Source organism: Cebus imitator, unplaced genomic scaffold (assembly GCF_001604975.1).
Source record: "Cebus imitator isolate Cc_AM_T3 unplaced genomic scaffold, Cebus_imitator-1.0 Scaffold204, whole genome shotgun sequence".
Lineage (NCBI taxonomy): Eukaryota > Metazoa > Chordata > Mammalia > Primates > Cebidae > Cebus > Cebus imitator.
The window spans coordinates 2,205,005-2,227,563 of record NW_016107519.1 but is presented as its reverse complement, the minus strand read 5'-3'; the positions used below and the strand labels follow the sequence as shown (position 1 = coordinate 2,227,563).

The 22,559-nt window shown below is 37.3% G+C and overlaps 1 protein-coding gene across 5 annotated transcripts in view; it reads right to left on the bottom strand.

Annotated features, from left to right (window-relative positions):
* XPO4 (exportin 4) overlaps positions 1–22,559 on the bottom strand; it is a 116,864-nt gene that overhangs the window by 57,757 nt on the left and 36,548 nt on the right. For 4 of the 5 annotated variants that reach the window (XR_001830804.2, XM_017548179.2, XM_017548181.2 and 1 more), the window contains 3 exons: positions 18,125–18,263; positions 8,883–8,999; positions 8,004–8,157 (listed from right to left, as the gene is read on the bottom strand). Coding sequence is in view for 4 of the 5 variants with exons in the window: in XM_017548179.2 (XP_017403668.1) it covers positions 8,004–8,157; positions 8,883–8,999; positions 18,125–18,263 (410 nt within the window). In the remaining variant the exon portion in view is untranslated. Of the gene's footprint in view, positions 1–8,003; positions 8,158–8,882; positions 9,000–12,608; positions 14,527–18,124; positions 18,264–22,559 lie in introns of those variants that run through there. The other variant, XM_037745591.1, reaches the window with a different exon arrangement.

Genomic DNA, 22,559 nt, shown 5'->3' with positions numbered 1-22,559 from the left:
CCAGGTGTGGTGACATGCACCTGTGGTTCTAGCTACTTGGGAGGCTGAAGCAGGTGGATCATTTGAACTCACAGGTCAAGACTGCAATGAGTCACGATCATGCCACTGCACCTTAGCCTGGGTGACAGAGCAAGACCCTATTTCAATAAATTAATATTATTTTAAATCAGAAAACTAACTTTGTTTTTTGTTTCTTTTTGTTTTAAGAGACAAGGTCTTCCTGTGTTGCCCAGGCTGGACTGCAGTGGTGCAATCATAGTTCAAGGTAACTTTGAACTCCCAAGCTCAAGCCATCCTCCTGCCTTGGCCTCCCAAAGTGCTGAGATTCAGATGTTAGCCACCATGTGCTGCCTCTTTCTTTTTAAAGGGTACAGTGCCTGATACAAACAGACAATAGTTGGAGGAAATACTACTCAAAAAGAGAGAACAGGCCGGACACGGTGGCTCAGGCCTGTAATCTCAGCATTTTGGGAGGCCGAGGTGGGCAGATCACAAGGTCAGTAGTTCAAGACCAGCCTGGCCAATATGGTGAAACCCTGTCTCTACTAAAAATACAAAAATTAGCTGGGCATGGTGCACGCACCTGTAGTCCCAGCTACTCAGGAGGCTGAGGCAGAAGAATCGCTTGAACCCGGGAGGCGGAGGTTGCATTGAGCCAAGATCATGCCACTGCACTCCAGCCTGGGCAACAGAGCGAGATTCCGTCTCACAAAAGAAAGAGAGGACAGAAGAAAATACTTTTTACACATGCTTTATACATATGTGCTTTAACATTCCATTATTCTCCTTGCAATTCTATCAGTTTAAAAAATAATAATACAACAAAATTCTTCATGCTGATTTCTACCATTGTGTTCTTTTATTTTGGAAGAAACCTAGACAAAGCTGGTCAAATCAGCACTTAATAGCTAAGAAATGTGGATCATCAAGGCAGGCACCCCACACTACCACAGGGCTGCCTACCTCAACCACGCCCTGGGCCATCTCAACATCTATGTCATTGGCCTAACACAACAATATCACATTTTCTTTCTGAAATCCTGACTTCTCTCCTCAAGCAATAAACAGGTTCATCTAAGCTTAAAGTATAAAACATAGCATTTCCTTGGCACAAACCCCCATTTCCTTGAGCTATCAGTTGATGCTCTTTGAAATATCTATACAGTTCAGTTGACCCTTGAATAACACAGGTTTGAACTGCACAGGTCCACTTATACTTTCAATAAAAGTTACCCCAAGTGTGCCTTCCTTTCCTTACCTCCCCTTCGCCTCCTCCACCTCTTCTGTCTCTGCTACCACTGAGACAGCAAGACCAACCCCTCCTGTTCCTCCTCCTCTTAAGCATACCCAACCAGAGGTCGAGGATAAAGACCTTTATGATTGATCCACTTACACTTAATGAATGAATAGTACATATCATTTATCTTCCTTATGATTGTCTTAACATTTTCTTTTCTCTAGCTTACTTTAAGAATATATTATAATACATATAAAATACAAAATATGTGTTAACTAACTGTTTATGTTATCAGTAAGTCTTCCAAGCAACCATAAGCTATTAGTAAAAAGTTTTGGGGAGACAAAAGTTATACCGGAATTTTTGACTACATGAGGGTTGGTGTCTCTAACCCCCATATTGTTCAAGGGTCAACTGTATATCACTCCATACTTCATCAATTACTAATTATTACCTAATCACTGAGATATGGCTTTTGCCCCTGTCACTCACATAAACAGATTTCCATATGATTAACTATGTTCTAACTGATATTTGGTGCAGATCAAAAACAATCTACATCTTACCTACCAGTAACAGACGATGTCGACTACCTAATTCCTTGAAACATCATCTATCTTTGCTTCCCAAACACTCCTTGCCTTGCTCTCCCACCCACTTGCCTTAACTGGCTTTCTTGTTCTCTTTTGTTCTTCCTCCTTTTTAACTACTGATGCACCTAAAGGTCCTGACATGGATCCTCTGCTTCTCCTTGGACCATCTCTCCCATTTCCTTAACTTCAATGGCCCCATCATAGCATGTTCCCACAACTTTATTTCCACCCCTAATCTCCCTCTATAACTCTACTGATGGTGCAGTTGACTTGTGTAAAGTGGGTTTCTAAACTGTGGCATGATGGATATTTTTAAAGTCTTCATTAAGACATAATTCACACACTATGCAATTTACCCGAGCGTACAGCTCAATGGTTTTAGCATATTCACAGATTTGTGCAACCACAACCATAATCTAATCTTAGAACATTTCCATTGTATTTCCATTGTACCAAAAAGACCCCATATGCTTTGGCAGTCACCTCCTACGTTCTCCCAACCACTCCAGTTCTAGATAACCAATAACCTTTCTGTCTCTATAGATTTGCCCATCCTGGACATTTCATGCAAATGTAATCATATAATTTGTGGTCTTTTGTGAATGGCTTTTTTCACTCAGTGTAATGTTTTCAAAGTTTACACATGTTGTAGCATGTATCAGTAATTCATGCCTTTTTTATGACAAGTAATATTCCCATTATATGGGTATATCACATTTTATTTACCTATCCATCAGCCGATGGACATTTGGATTGTTTCTATTGATACAGTATGAATAGCCTATTCATATAGCACTGCTCTGAACATTCATGTACAAGTTTTTGTGTGGATGACTACTGATACTTTGGGCCAATAATTGCTTCTCTGGGGCTGTCTCATGCTTTGTAGGATGTTTAGCAGCATCCCTAGCTTCAACCCACTAGCTGCCAGTAGAACTCCCCGAGTTGTGACAATCAAAATTGTCTCAAGACATCACCAAGTGTCCCAAGTATACAAAATTGCTCCTTAGTTGAGAATAAATGTTAAAAAGCTATGATTAGTTTTCTTTTTACTATTATTATTATTTTTTGAGACAGAGTCTTGCTCTATCACTCAGGCTGGAGCTAGAATGCAGTGGCACAATCTCAAGTCACTGCAACCTCTGACTCCTGGGCTCAAGCAATTCTCCTGCCTCAGCCTTCCCAATAGTTGGGTCCACAGGTGTGTGCCACCATGCCTAGCTAATTTTTTGTAAGAGATGGGGTGTATTAGTCTGTTTTCAGGCTGCTGATAAAGACATACCCAAGACTGGGCAATCTACAAAAGAGGTTTAATTGGACTTACAGTTCCACATGGCTAAGGAAGCCTCACAATCACGGCAGAAGGCAAGGAGGAGCAAGTCCCATCTTACATGGATGGCAGCAGGCAAAGACAGAATGAGAGAGATGCAAAAGGGGAAACCCCTACAAAACCATCGGATCTTGTGAGACTTGTTCACTGCCACCAGAACAGTATAGGGAACCGGCCCTCATGACTCAATTATCTCCCACCAGGTACCTCCCACAACACATGGGAATTATGGGAATACAATTCCAGATGAGATTTGGGTGGGGACACAGAGTCAAACCATATCATGGGGTTCTGCCATGTTGCTCAGACTGGTCTCAACTCCTGAGCTTAAGCGATCCATGCACCTTGGCCTCCCAAAGTGCTGGGATACAAGCGTGAGCCACTATGCTGACCGAGTTATGATTTCATTAGTGAAACATTGAGCATAAATCTTGACCTAAGATCACTATAATACAAGTTATTAACTAAAACAGCATTAATACCCTTAAATATTAAAAAATATCTAAATATTTACTCTTTGCTTTCTTTTGTATCTCTCTATGCACATTCTAGATCCATTACTCAGTCAGCTCTAACTGCTTTTCCCAATATTATATACACTACTTTCTATAAGAAATCATTTTGGTCTTGCTCTGTTGTCCAGGCTGGAGTACAGTGGTGTGATTCCAGCTCACTGCAGCCTCAAACTCCTGGCCTCAAGCAATCTTCCCACCTTGGCCCCCAAAGAGAAATTAAGCCCTAAGTCCACACAAAAATTATAAATGAATGGTCACAGCAGCATTATTATTAATAGCCAAAAAGTGGAAACAACCCAACTGTTCACCAACTGATAAATAGATTAAAAAATGTGGTATATCCATACAATATAATGGCAATAAAAAGGAAAAAAGAATGACTGATGGTGCATGCTACAAAACAGATGAATCTTGAAAACATTATGCTAAGTGAAAGAAGCCAGGATGGGTGCGGTGGCTGACATCTGTAATCCCAGCACTTTGGGAGGTCAAGGCAGGCAGATCACTTGAGGCCAGGAGTTAGAGACCACCCAGGTCAACGTTCCAAAACTCCATTTCTACTAAAAAAAAACACAAAACTAGCAGGGCGTAGTGCTGTGTGCCTATAGTCCCAGCTACTCAGGAGGCTGAGGCAGGAGAATCGCTTGCACCCAGGAAGTGGAGGTTGCAGTGAGCCAAGATGGCGCCACTGCACTCCACCTGGGGCAACAGAGTGGTGAAACTCCAACTCAAAAAAAATAAAATAAAATAAAAAAGATGCCAATCACAAAAGACTACATATTATATGATTCTACTTATATGACATGTCTACATAGACAGAATATGATTGCTAAGGATCGGAGAAGGTGGAAATGGAAACAAGCTGCTAATGAATACAGGGTTTCTTTGGGGATAATGAAAATGTTCTAAAACTACTGGCAATGATTATTGTACAAGTCTATGAATACACTACAACACACCGGATAGTACACTCTAAATGAGTATATAGTACAGTGTGTGAATAAAGCTACTATTGAGGCTGGGCATGGTGGCTCACCCCTGTAATACCAACACTTTGTGAGGATTAAGGAGGAGAATCACGTGAAGCCAGGAGTTCGAGACCAGCCTGGCCAACACAGCAAGACTCCACCTCCACAAAAACTAAAACCAAAAAATTAGTCAGGGCCAGGCATGGGGGCTCACACTTGTAATCCCAACACTTTTACAGGCCAAGGTGGGTGGATCAACTTCAGGTCAGGAGTTCAAGACCAGCCTGGTCAACATGACAAAACCCCGTCTCTACTAAAAATACAAAAATTAGCTGGGTGTGGGGTGCATGCCAGTAATCCCAGCTACTTGGATGACTGAGGCATGAGAACAGCTTGAACCCAGGAGGCAGAGGTTGCAGTGAACCAAGATAGTGCTACTGCACTCTAGCCTAGGCGACAAAGCAAGACTCTGTCTCAAGAATGAATGAATAAACAAATAAAAATAAAATTATCTCAATATAAAAAGATACAAAAACTGTCGATTATAAAAAATTATGAATGGGATTATTGATAATTTAACACAGTCTCATTTAACATGATACTAAATTATCAAAATATTTAACACAAAATACACAAACATTTTCCATGATTTATTATGTGCCTATCCTAAGAGACAAATCTTAATTTTACTTTGAGACAGGGTCTCTTCTGTTGCCCAGAGTGAGTGCAGTGGCATGATCATGGCTCATTGCAGCTTCAACCTCCCAGTCTCAAGAAATCCTCCTACCTCAGCCTCCCAAATAGCTGGAACTACGGGCACACGCTACCACATCTGCTAATATTTGTAGAGACAGGGTTGTGCTGTGTTGCCCATGCTGGTCTCGAACTCCTGGACTCAAGCAATCCTCCCACCTCACCCTCCCAAAGTTCTGGGATTACAAGAGTTAGCCACCACATGCAGACAATAAATCATCAAAGGCATCGATACAACACTGTTAAACTAAGTTAAATTTGATTATTTAGACCCTCTCCATGGTACAAGGCTGCATAATTATTCCATTCTTTCCTTACTGATTGAATGGTAGGTCTCCAGGTAATTTTCAAAATTAGAAATTAGTCAGAATTGAGTTCCTTGAAATTGATTTCCCTAATGAGTGCTAAAACTGTAGCTTAGTTTAATCTCACTGCCAAGTTCTTTCTCCCACACTTAAGGCTAATCCACTCAAAGAAAACTCAGCTGTAGTGCAGTCAGCCAACAAATGGCACTATACAAAAAGGCCACACAAGAACTCTCTTGTAAGCCATGAAGCAAAATATCCTCAAGTCAAAAACCAAGATATACTTTCCTTAAACAAGGAATTACTTTCCTTGGCAACACTGCAGTATTGCTTATCATTTTCAGATGACAAGTTTTCCAAAGCTTTATCTAAGTACTTCATAAAATATTGTGTGTGTGTGTATCTTTTAGACAAACTTTGTTTCCAAACTCACAGAGAACTGTTTCTTTTTATGAAATACTCACTCTCTACCAACTGTATTTTCCCTTAAAACAGACACTTTAAAATATATGCAGTGTAACTTTTGTTGATTTTTCCCTACATATATAATTAATGTTTTGATAGCTCCATATGGCCTGATACTTTTAAAATCTGTCTCAGGTTTTTCAATATCTTCCCCCCACTGACAAAGTGAAAACACTGGAGCAAGAAGTTGAATCCAATCTCTCTCCCCAACTGCAAGATCCTGTTGTGGTGATCCCCACACCTATCACCATTGGCTCCCATGAATAAAGTATGCCTTACCAACTTACAAAAAAACATGGAGCAAAAATATTAAAACACTCAAAGGGGAAATTTTTTTTAAAAGCAAGCCTAACCAAGTAGGCACCTCTTGATAGCCAAAAAGAATTAAGTTAATATATTAAAGATAAAAAGTCGGTCACTAGGAGAAAGATGATTACAGAGTAAGAATAAAAGGAAACAGTCACTGACCTTACTGTAAGCTTTGCCCCATAACGTGGTAGATCACAGTGACTGCCTTTGGGAAAGAAACCTGGAGAACTCATGGCTGAAGGAGTCAGGTTCACTTTATCTGACAGAGCATTCCACAGTTAATATTCTATTACATGAATAAAGTAAGCTGAAACGGAAGAAGGAGTTATACCTCACCACACTTCTTTAAATGTCATAATTTTACCAGCCACAAATAATTAGTGAATTTCTATGTACGTAAATGTAGCTCCTCTTGGCTCTGTTAGAATAAAGATGAGTCTCATCCTAGATCTCTGATCTGATTTCACATCTACTTCCTGTCTGCTTATCATCGGTCTTTTTCTCCTGAGCAGACTTTCAAATTAACAGCATCCAGAACAGGTTACATTAAATGTCCTATACCACACAGAGGCATACTGGATCAACAAAGAAGAGTATAACAGACAGCTAGTTTTATAATGAACTATTTAATTCAAGGAGGCTATTAAGAACTCAATAATAGTAGCTATCTCCTGAGTGTTTTAAATGTATTGTTTCATTTAATTCACACAACAATCCACACCGACATTTTACATTTGGAAAAGCTGAGACACAGAGAGGTTCAGGTGATTTGCCTAAGCTCTCAGCAGAGGCTTAAATCCAGATCTTTCAGACTTTATACAACAAATGGGTAGGCACTGTATATTATTATCAACAGGCAGAGATGTTCTAGAATAGTAAATCAGTAAGCAGTTCCTTAAAGTTTATGAAATACAAATTTCTCTACTTTAGTAACTAATTTAAAAAGCAGATATATGCACTGATAATATAACCCACTTAAACATTTTTTGTATTACTAGCAAATAATTTCCTAAAAGCAAAATTCTCATCTTTTTATATTGGTAAAGGCCCTTGAAGAATAAACATATTACTAACTTATTATCTACACTTGAACATCAGCATTCATAAAGATTAAATTAGAGCACTCCAAACTAGCTTTAAGTCAGTCAAAAAAAATCAAACACAGTTACGTGTCCAAGGAAAAAATGATTCACAGTTTCTTAAAAGGTACCTTGTACCTGTTTCATTTTCCTTCCCAAAAAATACTACTAATCCTAAATTAGCAATAGCTCCATCATCCACCACACGTTTCTATGTATTCAAACTTCTTCTACAAAGGAGTAAATAAACTTTTAAATCTTCTAGTATTATCGTAGTATCCACTGTCTTCTGGTATTATAAGATAAAGAAATTAAATTCTATTTCTTAAAAAAAAATCTTTTCTTTCAACGTGTTTTATAAAAGCTGCAGAGGTGAAAGACTCTAAGCCATAATTAAGTCACCTATGAAAAATGAGCACAGATAAACTGTTCATTTGTTAAAAGGATATAATTTGGAGGAAGAAAGTTCCAGCTCAAGACTTGATTGGCGAGTGCAAGGTAACGCTGAAATACTGAAGACATCTGAGCATTGAGGTTTTCCCGCCTGCTGAACTCCTGCAGAACTTCAACAGTTAACATGAAGATCTGACGAAGGTCTTCTTCCTATAGTCAATAAATCACAAATATTTTATATGCAAAATTTATTAGAAATGTGTTCCCTTTTAGAACCAGGAAACAAAACAAACAAAAACCTTAACATTTCCAATGGAAAGCACTATTTCCTTAAGAACATTTTCCATTTTTAGGACTCTACTTGTAATTTACATCACAGTATGCTTTCAAGTGACGCCAGCTGTAATATATTTACTCGAATATAAACGTTACTTCCATAGAAAAGAGAGTCTTTGACGACTACTGCAGAGCTGGAGGAGTCAGTTGCTATAGTGCAGAGCCCTAGGATTTAAGCCAATGCCTTCACATAACTTTACTCCAGAGCCAAACAATACATACGAGACAAAGAGCCCGCACCATCTGCAATAACATTTGAAATACATGGCCTTCTGGCATTCCTCCAGACCTATTTTTAAGGCCAGCAGAGTCCCATCAATTGAATTAGTTATATCTAAACACAATAAGAAATAAATAATAAACTAAAGATCTTTATAGAAGTATTGTTTTTAAGACAAGAATTAAACAAGTAATTTTAAACCATCAACTACATTCATCAAACCTATCACTTTACTATATCCTTTGAAATCACAAAACAAATCCTGAAGTACAGGCTATCATTCAACTACATAAAATAAATACTCTCATGTCATTAGGAATACATTGAATAAAAAGTGAATGATCCGATAATTAAAATGCAAGAAGAAAAATACCAATACCTGAAAAACTCTTTTGCAGTTACCATGGAATTCCATGCTCAATCCAATGTTGCTAGTTTTACTTGAACTTGAAAATTCACTTAATAGTGCAGTCAGAATAGAACAGGCCAGAGTTTGCTGTAATTATTTGATAAGAAATAATTGTGAGGCATTACTTTTTCAATGCTTTGAAATGCATTTGAACACAATGGAACATTTTCTCCCTATCTTTAGATCTTCCACTATATCTTTGGATCTTATAACAACCAGTTAAAAAATTAGATATGACAAAATAAATATTAGCTCTCCTTTCTAAGTTGTCTGGTAAGTGTTAAAGTACCTCCTCAACTGCAGTTAAGATTTGAACTCAGGATACACTGTTCCTACTCAATAGTGGAATTCAAACAATATTTCAAAATAATCAATGTTGAAGGCATTATTTTGTTGAATTTACAGAACAATCTATATCGTCATTTTATATTTGAGAGAACCGAGTCGGAGAGAGTGAGTACTTACCTAAGGCCAGCTGAGATTTTAACACATTTGTTTGACTCCCTGTTCTGTTTGTAAAATGCATTCCCAAATAGATGAAAAGTGAAACAGATTTTATAGTGTCCAAAATATTACAGCCAGGTAATACCCAAAAGTTTTTAAATTAAAAAATGAAGATTTTCCTTCTCATTGGTTCTATCCAACAGGCTCCTAATATCAACTCACTGATTTTATTCCCAGATTATTTAGAGGCAAGGTACCAAGGACGGAAAGAGGATACAAATTATTTTGGCAACTTTCCAGGAGTTAAACAGAAATATGCACACTATCTCTGAACAACCGAAAGATTAAAGTCAAGATGATACTATTTATGCAAGCTTACCCAACAGCTGAACACAGTCATATCCACCCACCAACTGCAACATCTTTGTTCAGAAATGCTTCTGATGTCAGTACCTTGACCTTACAGGCACTTATGGTGGCAAATCTTAGTGAATAATTTAATGATATTAAATTCCTAAAAATTGGCATGAAATATGTTGAAGGTAAGTGATGACTCCATGAGTGACTAACAGACTATTTGTCCATTTTGTATATGTCTACAATGTTCCCTTAAAACATGTAAATATAGGCTGGGTGCAGTGGCCTGTAATCCCAACACTTTGGGAGGCTGAGGCAGGCGATCACCTGAGGTCAGAAGTTCGAGACCAGCCTGGGCAACATGGTAAAACCCTGTCTCTACTAAAAATACAAAAAAAAAAAATCAGCTGGGCATGGTGGCGGGCACCTGTAGCCTCAGCTACTTGGGAGGCAGAGGCAGGAGAATTGCTCGAACCCAGGAGGTGGAGGTTGCAGTCAGCCAAGATCATGCCACTGCACTCCAGCCTGGGTAACAGAGTGAGACTCCATCTCAAGAAAAAAAAAAAAAGTAAACATAAAATTAAATTTTTATTCGCCTCTTAATCTCAACTAAAACAAGCATGACTATATAGCTAATATTTATGAAAGGCACAAAACCCTAACATTAAAGAAGTTTCTCAGATTTTTCCACACTTGGAAATGCAAATTCTCTAGGGAATCTAGGGGTATGATCAAAGATCCCTTCTGCAACAATAAAAGTTCTCCGAATGCTACTGGTTTGGCATAAACACACACATTTTGTAATTTTACTTCAAAATATATGACTTAATATAAAAATGTTCCTTCCCCCCGAAATCTTCAAAACCTCCTGAAATCTTCAAAACCTCCCGAAATCTATGGCCCCAGGCACTTGGAGAGAAAAAAAACCCAGGCACTAAGTCCTCTCACAAAGAAAAGAGTTGATCACATATTCCTGTCACTTTACTGTTTAAAGACCTCAGAAATTCAGAAAGTACAATCCCTTCATTTTCAGTTAACAAAATCATTAATTTTCAAAAAAAAATTTTTTAATGATTAATGATTACAGTGCCAGCAATTAACACTAGAGAGATACATTTAAATAACATCAGGATTCCACTATAAACATGATTTTTAAACACAGCTAGGCTTTGGTGGGGAAAGTAGATGTTAAATCAAATTAATGAGATTCAGAGAAAAAAGCTAACTCACAATGATCTAACGATGAACCCCAAGATCCTAGGATCCTGAAAATAATTTTTCATTTAGACTTAGCTTTTCACTTATCCTTTCTAAGACTTCATTCAATAAAACACTATAAACACAGCTAAATGTTTGAGAAAACTTGTCTTACTAAAACAGGAAATTAATTTCAAAATCTCAGATGAAATAGCCTATTGAAAACAGAATTCACACATAACGTATAAAAACCTACAAGCTGAAGGAACCTAGAAGCACTCATTAAACACAAATCCTTATTCTTACAAATAAATTATATATATACTAATGTTTCACAAGTAATTTACAATTTTCCACAGAATGTTTTTTACTGCATTCACCACAAAATGGCTTATTTTAAAACTATCACCATATTCAAGTTTTCAGGAATATCTCTCTAATTAATGATTACAACCATATGTACTCAAAATAAAGTTTTACTTTTTCACCTGAAATAAACATTTCCCAGGATAACCTAGATGTGTTTACGGTCAAGATAAGAAACAAATGAGTGAAGGAGAGGGGCAGGGCAATGACAGGTGAAAGCCCTGCGAAAGCGACTCCTGCAACTACAATCTTCACACAAAACAACGCATGGAACTGCTTTAAGTTGTAGCAATAAATATTTCCCTCCAAAATAGCAAACGTCCATACTAATGAAATATAAATTCACCCATAAAAACAAGTACATTCTTAACCGACGAGAATTTAGAACAAAATGCACTATATAGACTTAGTTCCCTGAACATGTAAGAATCTTTTGCTTTTAAATAATTTTTTCATCCTACAAAAATATACCTCTATCTTAGAAAAACTAGAAATTACTGAAAAGCATAAAGAACATAAAACTGTCTACAATCCTACCATATAGGAGTTATTACTGTAACATTTATAGTTTTCCAATTTTTTAATGCACAGATATAAATTTTTATATACCATTGCTATCAACCCACATAGTTTTACATTCTACTTTTCCACTTCGTACCTATGAAATAAAAAAATTTTTAAAACAAGTGTGTTCTATTTAAATATACCACTTAAAGACTTAAGAAATACATAAAAATAAATTATCATACAGCATTGTCAGAAGTATTCCAAGAAATCAAATATTCTAGCTTTAACTGTACCTACAATTATCAACTTTCAAAGAACTAAAATTCAATAGGATATTTTTATCATGAAAAGATACCAAATAGTTTAAGCTCTCCTTAATTTGGAAATCCTGTAGGAATATAAGATTACCATCATAAATATTAATCATACTACGCTGGTCTGGCTCAAAGGTGCCAAATGAATAGAAACTCCTGGAGAATGATGAATAATTAAACATTGATTGTACATTTAAGAGAGCAAAGTACTTCAACATATATCAACAAAGTATTTCTCCCTATTCACAGGGGAATTAAATATATTACTAAATGTCTAGGACTCATTTCTAAATATGTTTGCTCATTTTCAATATTTAATTATGGATTAAATCCCCTTAAAATGAAGTTACTCTCACATTGTGTTGTAATGAAGACAGCTAGGGAAGCAAGCCAAAAATAAAACTCCCAAGGGAGAACAGAGGACAGCTTCTTCCCAGGACAGAGAGCAGAAAGAAAAAAATTAAAGCATCAAATCTGCCTATGGGAGATCATCAGCTTTAGCTTTTCTTACCCTTGAAGAATGTTCTTATCTGCCTCCTTCAGATTGTCAGGTCTCAACGAGCATCCCAAGTGCACTATCCACTAATTCACCCTCTACTGACCAGTACCTGCAAGTGCTGCCTCTCTGGCCTTTGTCAAAGTCAGAGCTAGATATTTTTCCACATCAGAGACAGTGGCTCTGATACTTAAGACAGCCAGAAACAAAAGCTGTTGTAATGAATGTCAGTGAAATCAGATCGAAGTTGACTGACTAACTGATTGATGAAAGTATAAGACTGCCATACTAAAATTCACAGGAATTTGCCCAGTATAAAACACCACTAGTACAAATCTTAGATTTCCAAGAGGTTAATACAACAATGCTTCACTTATCTAAGATCATAAATAACTAAGCTAATATCTGATAATTTTATAAATGCAGCAAGCAAACATTTTTAATGAAACTTACTTCCTATCCATTTTTCTTAAAGAATTCTTTATATGACAATTATTATATGATATTATAGTAAAGTGACTACTTGGAAGCTACGACAACATCAGGGCCTTCCACCTGCTGGCAACGTGGTGCCAGACCCCAGTGCTAGTTGACTGATGTCTGCTTCACAGCTTTTCTCAATCACCCTTTGTTGTTGTCTACCACTCACTGCTGCTGGCAATTTGACTACCACTAACGGGTAGTTCTAAGTTGATCATTTTCATTTGCCCACCAGTTAGAAACCAAATAAAATTTATTAAAATTACATCTAAAATAAACTATAAATAAAAACACTCTGCCGGGCTCTTTCAGGAGTCCAATACAAGGATCCTGTTGTTTGAATCAACTAGAAAATCTGGGCTCTAACAGTCCAAGATTTCCTTCTTCAAATAACTGTGGTCACAGCCCTTCATATACCTTGACTTCAGCTTCTAATCTATAAGGGGTACCACCCTCTGCCCGGCGTAATTTGCATGAGTGTCCTAAGGCTCAAATTGGATAATGCTTAAAAATACTATGTAATTACACCAGGTTACAAAAAGGTAAAGTGGCAGCAGTATTTTTTATCATTATCATAAAAAATAAGAACCACCTATTTCAGCTTTTTTTATTCTATTCCTTAATGATCCACATTCTGCAAAATTAAAATTACTAAATGTGTTGCACCACTTAAGAAAGAGAGCTATAACTGAAGCTGTATCATTAAAGCAATGTAGTAGATGTTCAATAAATGCTGTTTGAATTAACAAATCGAAGTTTACTTCTACGCCCAGCACTATGTTAACACAACAGAAGTCGGAAAATAAACGATGTGTTCCCTATTTTTTGGTTGTTTATAAATTTCTACAAGAAAATTTCAATATGTCAAAGAAGTAGAAGACATACAATGAAGTCTCAAGGTTATTAAAAAAAAATCTAATTGTCTTCTTTCATTGAAGTACTGAAAATTCACAATTCATGGGTAACAATTTAAGCAACCCTTCTCTTCACATTGAAAGTCTTACAGCAGCATTCTCATTTATTTCTAGCAAAAGCCATTAATTTCAAGCTAGTGAAAAAATGCCCTTCAAAGATAGCTTGCCTTACTCACCAGCTTACTGTCACAAGCCCAAGATACTCAAACACTAACTCCAGCTGACAAAATAAAATACTCTTGTTCAGAGAGAGGATTGTCTCTTATAATAGCCTGGCTCTTACCCCAGGAGCCTTATTACCAAGAATAAACTTTATGAAAGGTTGCCATACATAAAGCAGACTTCCAGCTGCTCTTCTATGCAAACATCAATGAGACTTATGATAAGAGAGATTAACTTGGCTATCACATCCAGGGACTGCCATAGACAAGTGAATTTCTCACCCACTTCTCTCTAGCATGTCAAAGACGAAGAAAGGAGACTTAAATGCTATATTAAACAGCTTTAAAAGTGATTTAATGTATGCCCAAACCTTTATAATCATGGAAGGAAAACATCATAATTGCCCACAGGCACGAAGTAACATATTATTTAATAATCATATGAGCATGAATTAACTAAGAATACATCATTTTAAAAATACAAATTAGATATAATCCTTCCATAAAACTAACTGTAGAGAACCAAGTCTATAAGATACTTCTGAAAGCATTTAAAGAAAACCTAAGGTATCCGTTACCTATATTTTTTTTAAATAAGTATGAATTGGCTGAGTGTGGTGGCTCATGCCTGTAATCCCAGCACTTTGGGAAGCTGAAGTGAGCCAATCACTTGAGGCCAGGAGTTCAAAACCAGCCTGGCCAACATGGCGAAACCCCGTCTCTACTAAAAATATGAAAATTAGCTGGCATGGTAGCATGCGCCTGTAGTCCCAGCTATTCAGGTGACTGAGGCAAGTTAATTGCTTGAAGCCCTAAGCTGAGATGGTGCCAATGTACTCCAGCCTGGGCGGCAGAGCAAGACTCTGTCTCAAAAAAAAAAAAAAAGAAAAAGAAAAACACACACACATACACACACACACACAAATGATTAGTTTTCACTCACAGATAAACATTTTCTTCTGCTTTTCCCTCCCTAAAATGTTGTTTGATAGAAAAAGAGATGATTTACTATAGTTCACTTCCCAAGATTCTATGAAGAAAGCAGTGAGAGGTCACTAGGGAGACAGCACAAATTCTTGCTGAATAGAAGTGAATATTACCACATTTATTTTACATCTTAGTGAACTAATGCCTAGAGAAGTTAATTTAAATTAACTTGGCAATAAATGGCAGGGCTGGGATTTAAACCCAAGGGTGAATCCAAAATCATTATTCTATTATACTACACTGCCCCTAAACCTGTATAAATGCAAATATAAGACTAGTACAAGGAAATGGACCATCAAAAATCAATTCTTGGCTAGGCGTGGTGGCTCACACCTATAATCCCAACACTTTAGGAGGCTGAGACTGGAGGATCACCTTGAGGTCAGGAGCTTAAGACAGCCTGGGCAACACAGTGAGACCCCACCTTTACAAAAAATTTTTTTTAATTAGCCAGGTACAGTGGCATGCAACTACAGTCCCAGCTACTCAGGAAGTTGAGGTGGGAGGATCACTTGAGCCCAGGTGATCAAGGTGGCAGTGAGGTATGAACATGTCACTGCACTTCAGCCTGGGCAATAGAGTGAGATTCTGTTTCTAAAACTACAAAACAAGCAAATGAAACCAATACTCTTTGAAAACGAAGGGGGAAAAGCCAGATTACATACAGACAGTTTTTGGCCAATGAGGGTGGATGGAAATGTCTTTCTAGAAGAGGTATGAAGGAAAAATTAGTTACCTAACAGTTCACAAAGTCAACCCTTTCTTCATCTACAGAAAACCTTTAATTTTCTCTACTTTTCAAATCTCTCTTACAAATCACCTTTATAAAGAAAGTTTCTAGCCAGTACTAAATCAATGTTCTGATCATTTATCATTCTCCTTTCTTACAGAGGTTTTAATCCTCTTGTTCACTGCCATTTATGTCTGAGACTAAGAAAATCTTAAGTAAATTCTTGAAGAACTTATAATTTTTTTTTTTTTTTTAAGACAGTCTCACTCTGTGGCACAGGCTGGATTTCAGTGGCAAGATCTCGGCTCACTGCAACCTCCACCCCCCAGATTCAAGCAATTCTCCTGCCTCAGCCTTGCGAGTAGCTGGGATTACAGGCACGTGCCACCATGCCCAGCTAACTTGTTGTATTTTTAGTAGAGACAGCATTTCACCATGTTAGGATGGTTTTGATCTCCTGACCTCATGATCCATACACGTGGGTCTCCCAAAGTGCTGAGATAACAGGCGTGAGCCACTGCACCCAGCCCCATTTACAAATTCTTAATAGTCCAAGTAGAGAGGAAGATATATGAAAATGTCTTAACCTCATTTTTTAGGCCTTCCTAATGAGCTAGTTTCAAGCTACTGGGCAAGGACAAGCAGGGGCAGTGTATGCATCTAACCTGCCTCATAAAGTAGACAATATTTTTTCACATTTAATGTTTTTAATGTAGTCACCAAGATAAATTCACCCCACAATTCTGAAATTACATTCTATTTCCCACTACTGATTTCCTACTGCTATAGTAGTTCTCAGCCCTGGTATTAGAAATTTGACTTTTAGCCAGGCGTAATGGCTCAAACCTATAATCTTTGGGAGGCAAAGGCAGGTAGATTTCTTGAGCCTGGGAGTTGGAGACCAGCCTGGGCAACATAGCAAAACTCTGTCTCTACGAAAATTCGAAAAAATCAGCTCAGTGTGGTGGTGCACCTGCAGTCCCAGCTACTCAAGAGGCTGACGTGGGAGAACCACTTGAGCACGGGGAGGTCAAGGCTGCAGTAAGCCAAGACTGCGCCACTGCACTCCAGCCTAGGCAATAGAGTGAGACCCAGTCTCAAAAACAAAACAAAACAACACAGAAAGAAAGAAATTTGACTTAAAAAAAAAAAACTTTGCAGTCTCTCATGAGAATATTATATTTATCTCTATTCTCAAAATGTACACACTATGAAGAGAGCAAAATCTTCTCTAAGTGAACAACAGCGACATCTGTTCCAATCATTCTCAGAAGATCAGTTATTTCAGTGGCTCAAAAAAATCCAATTGTCAGGTTGCAGTGGGACTGATTTTTGTGTTGAGTCAAATTAACCAAGGGTAAAGGGAGCAGAGAACTCAATTCCCTAGTATGTGCTCATTCCTGAGAGAGGCAAGGGACTCTTGATCCTTTGCCTGCACCATCCCAGTATCAACAAGCTACTCGTAGGGCAGGCTGCAGAAATTCTACCCCAATACCAAAATCCGGGCTGGAATGATCACCAGACTAACAAGGGAAAGGTATTAATCATAAATAGATAGATCTCAAAGTTACTCATAATGTTCCTCAAGTTTAAATCCTGTCTATCACAATGAGCTGGACTCACTGCAGACCATTAAAATGAAACAAGATGTTCTTAAGTGAAATCTAAAGTATGAAGTGCAACTTGATTCAGAGCATTAGGGACAAGGATAATATTTCCAAGTAGCAGCCTCAGTTGCAAGCCTTTTCTCTGCTAGTTTTATCTATGTATATCCACCACTTCTTTTTCCCCAGACTATTGATGATGACCACCATTGGACAATGCACATGGCCATTAGTTTGGAAGCAAATTCTAACAAAATTCACAGAAATGACAAGATTACCATTATGTAACTCATGTAGGCATTGCTGAAGCATCAGCATCTCATGAACAAAGCTTATAATATTTGGCATATTATATTTGGTATATAGAATATTATGGCATAAATTATAATATCTTATAACAATTAAAATAATGATTACCAATATTTATGGAAACATGGAAAATACAAAATCAAATGAAAAAGCAAAGTATACCACATCTATATTATGTACATATATTAAAAAAGACTAGAAGAAAACCTGAACAAATGAAAACTGCTTGACTGATAGCTTTTTCACTTTTTCTTTTAGATAAATATCCATTACTCTTGCTATAATGGTATTTGTGTAACAGAAAATCTAAATTGTTAATATTTATAAATACAAATAGCACACTTACCACAGTGGGATTGCCACTACTTATCAACTGGCTGACTTCATGAAAAATGCTTTTACAGTCAATTGATTTATCTAATGATCCTCTTTTTACAATTACTGCTACTGCTAGTAGAATCTGTTCCCGAACATACTTTTGAAGGCTGTAAAACATAAAAATCATTGTGAAAACATTTACCTAAATCTAATACAAGAATACTCCCAAACTTCTCTCTATGCCTGACACTACTAATAACATTGCTGACATGTGAGAGTAGTAAAGCCAAATGGTTACGTTCAGACTCCAAAGCCGGGAGGTCTGGGGGTTCAATCCCAGGCTCCATTGTGGACTGGCTGTATGGCCCTGGGGAAGACAGTTAGCATTCAGGGCCTTGGTTTTCTCGTCTGTAAAATGACAATAACACTACTAGTGTTATTATAAGGGTTAAATGTTCCTAGAATTGTGCCCAGTACATACTATGCACTATACGAGTGTTATTTGCTTCAGGCAATATTCCAACAGATGTAAGTCAGCTCCCTGTTAAATATTTGTAGGGAAAAAAGAATCACTAAGATTAAAATTCCACTAGTTTTGAGATAAATTCTGTCTAACCTACATCTACAACCACTAATCTAATCCTAAATCCCATTTCCCTTTAATGTGAAAAGGCAACATGCTAGCTATCCAAAATACATCATTATGGAAACATAAAATTGTAAACCACACACACACACACACACACACACACACACACACACACTCAAAATGTTATCTAGGTTTTGCTCCTCCATGTGATGACAGAAGCACCCATCTGAAGTGCAGGCATTCTACCAAGCCCATTTGACCACAAGGGCACAGAAACTTAATTGACTTTTCACAATCTTTTCTGAAAGATAAGGATCAGAAAACATAACCCCAAACTTTATAATCTAGTCTCCAGAATGCCACAAAGATACAACCACCATGTGCCCCTGGAATAAACCCAAATCTCTTAACATGGCTTATAAACAGTAGGAACCATTCTAACTTTCCTAGGACAGCCTCAATTTATCTGTTGCTCCAAATAATTATTAATAGTTCTTTATTTCACTGTCAAAAGTGTCCCAGTTTGGACATCCACCTATAGCCACCTGGTGGCTGCTCCTCTCCTTGACCTCCGCCCTTCCACATGCACTCACAACTGCAGATACATCGACCTTTCAGTTCCTCACTGAACAGTCTTGCAGTTTCAGGCCTCTGAACTTCTATTCCCTCTACCAAGATTGTGATGTCACTTTCTCCAGAAAGTTATTACTAAGGGTTCCCACAGCACCCTCACATGACATGACATATCTGCTACCACTGTTCACTGGCTCCCAGATCAGCCACCCATTCTAAGCACACTAGAATACGCAAAGCGCACTGCCTGCGACAGAATAAGCCTTTTATTAGATATTTATACAGATGAATAAACATGTCTACCTATTGTCAAGACTAAAGTGAAAAAACATTCCTTCAAAATATAGACTTGAACCAGTCATCTTTCATTCATTAAGCAAATAAACGCAGAGATCCTACTAGGCGTAAGAATATTAGTTGGTCAAAGGGAATTTTTGTCCTTTTAGGGGTACAGAATAGTTTCATAGGCACCAACTTCTACTAGAAAACGTACATAAAGCTGACTACAAATGTACACAAAGCTAGTTTTAAATATCTCTATTGGCAAGAATTAGAAACTATTAGAATAAAAAATAGCTACCATTTACTGAATGCTTATGATATGCAAGAATTTATATGAACTAATTTCACAAATATTAACACAGCTAATCCTTATTATAATACTACTATTATTCACTCCATTTAAAAATCAAATCAGGAAATTAAGGCACAAAGAAGTAATCTGCCCAATGTTGCAAAGTTAAGTGGCAGAAGTGGGGTGCAAATCCCTTTCTTGACCACTATGCTACACTTGGCTCTTTAATAAGGGGCATTGTGCATTTCACTCTATACAAATTTTATTTCACTTAAGAGGAAGAAAAAAGAAAAAAATTCTGTGCATGTAACTGGAAGCACACAACATTATTTAAGTAATTGTCTACTACATAGCCTATAGTATTCTACCTATGCAGTATGCCAAAAACATTTAACTTGATTCTAATCCACACTGTAGGGCATTCTACAAGATACAAATATCTGTGTCATTAAAGGCAAAAAACAGCACACAATAATTCTAGATTAAAAGAGACATGACAAATAAATACAATATAATCTCTGGCTCACCTGGATTAAAAAAAATAACCTACTGTACCTAAATAAAGCAAATATTAATAGATCTGAAGTGACAGACTGCAATACAAAAAAAAAACTACAAAAAGGAAAAAGGATATAAATATTATCCAGGCAATTGAGAAACTCAGAATATGGAATCAGAATTATTAGCTCATATAAATGTACCAATTACATCAGGAGTATTGAGACTACACTTTCAGAAGAGACATGTTCAAGGACTTTAAGGCTAAAGTATCATTATGTCTGTGGCACTCTCAGATAGTTAGGGGTAAAAAAATGCATATATACATAAGAAAGAAATCAAATGTGACAAAATGTTAACTGAGCCTCTACTGGAAAAAGGGTTGTATGTCTTCATCAGACAATTCTTTCAACTTTGCTCAAAGTTTACCATTGCTCTCCAGCCTAGGCAACACAGTGAGACTCTGTCTCTAAAAAAAAAAGTTTCCTGTAATCCCAGCACTTTGGGAGGCTGAGGTGGGCATATTACAAGGTCAGGAGGTCAAAACCAGCTTGACCAACATGGTGAAATCCCATCTCTACCAAAAATACAAAAATTAGCTGGGCGTGGTGGTATGTGCCTGTATTCTCAGCTACTCAGGAGGCTGAGGCAAGAGAATCGCTTGAACCTGGGAGGCAGAGGCTTATATATATACACACATATATAAGCTATTTCAATGTGGAACCCTACAATCAACTCTGCAATTAAGCTAATTAATTTAGCTTCTAAATTAATCAAAATGATTTTTAAAAGGAGATTATTTTGGGCCAGGCATGGTGGCTCATTCCTGTAATCCCAGCACTTTGGAAGAATGAGGCAGGAGAATTGCTTGAGCTCAGGAGTTCAAGACCAGCCTGGGCAACACAGCAAGACCCTGTCTCAGTTAAAAAAAAATTAAAAGGAAAAAAAAAAGAATGAGATTATTTTGGATAATACAAGAGATCACACACATATACATAATGAAAATCTGTTACACATTTAAGTCTACCACAGTCTCGAGTTCAGTGGTTCTCAGGTTGGGGATAATTAAGCACCCCCAGAAAAGAAAACCTGTCTAGTTGGCCAGAAGCTCCCCTGCTGGCCCTGACTCTTTAAGGAAAGCTGGTCCAGATGATGACTGCTGCAGCAGCCAGAGCTTTTACTGCCCCCCAGGCACTGTGCTGAACTGTCTCATGTAATCCTAACACCAACCTTATGAGATGGATACTGCAACCATGAGTCCCTATTCTACAGCTAAAACAGAATATTAAAGAGAAGACTTTATGTTACTTTCCCAAGGTCACATAAATAGATTGCTCTTCAGAAAACTAACATTTTATGCTTAGAGTCCAAAAATAATTTTTTTAACTTTCCCACATATAAACTCCTATAAACACAGAGAACCTAAGGCTTATTTTCTTTATTACATAAACATAAATAAATGTGAAAGTTTCTCAACTTGTGTTCAACAATAAGTTTACTATCATAATTGATTTCAAAATATTTTAGTAGGGTAAAGAAAAATATCAAAACAAGTATCATTTTAGTAGAATTCAACAAAACACAGACCTCTTCCATGGTTGCAATTGATAATACAAATTTTGATGTGTCTGAGTTACACTGTATGCAAAACAATGAACAAAATAACGGAATAAACATTTGCTGATATTGTCAAGACCTCTACTCACCTCTACTTAGCTTTCTTTAGGTACAGAGGGGTCAAAAGAAAAACAGCCCTGTCAGATCTAGCAACTATAGTCAAATAAAAACAACAAAAAGGCAAACTAGTATCACATCCAAATGGACCCACCAAACAAAAATCAATCAATCCAGCATGACAGAGAAAAGAAAGGTTTCAAGCCAGGGACAAGTCCTCGTTATTCTAAGAATAACCAGAAAAAAACTAGCCATGCCCTCCTCACAAACATGTATATCCACTTATCTACAGGACACATCATCTGCTAAACCTGCAATGCTAATAGGCTACAGAAACCTTGCTTCATTCTCTCATGCATTTTTTTTTTGTATGTAAGGCAGTTGGCAGTTAACAAAGTGCTGAAGTCATGTCAGATATTATTAAATATTATTAACTGTTGAGCGCAGTGGCTCACGCCTGTAATCCCAGCACTTTGGGAGGCCAAGGCGGGTGGATCACGAGGTCAAGAGATCGAGACCATCCTGGTCAACATGGTGAAACCCCGTCTCTACTAA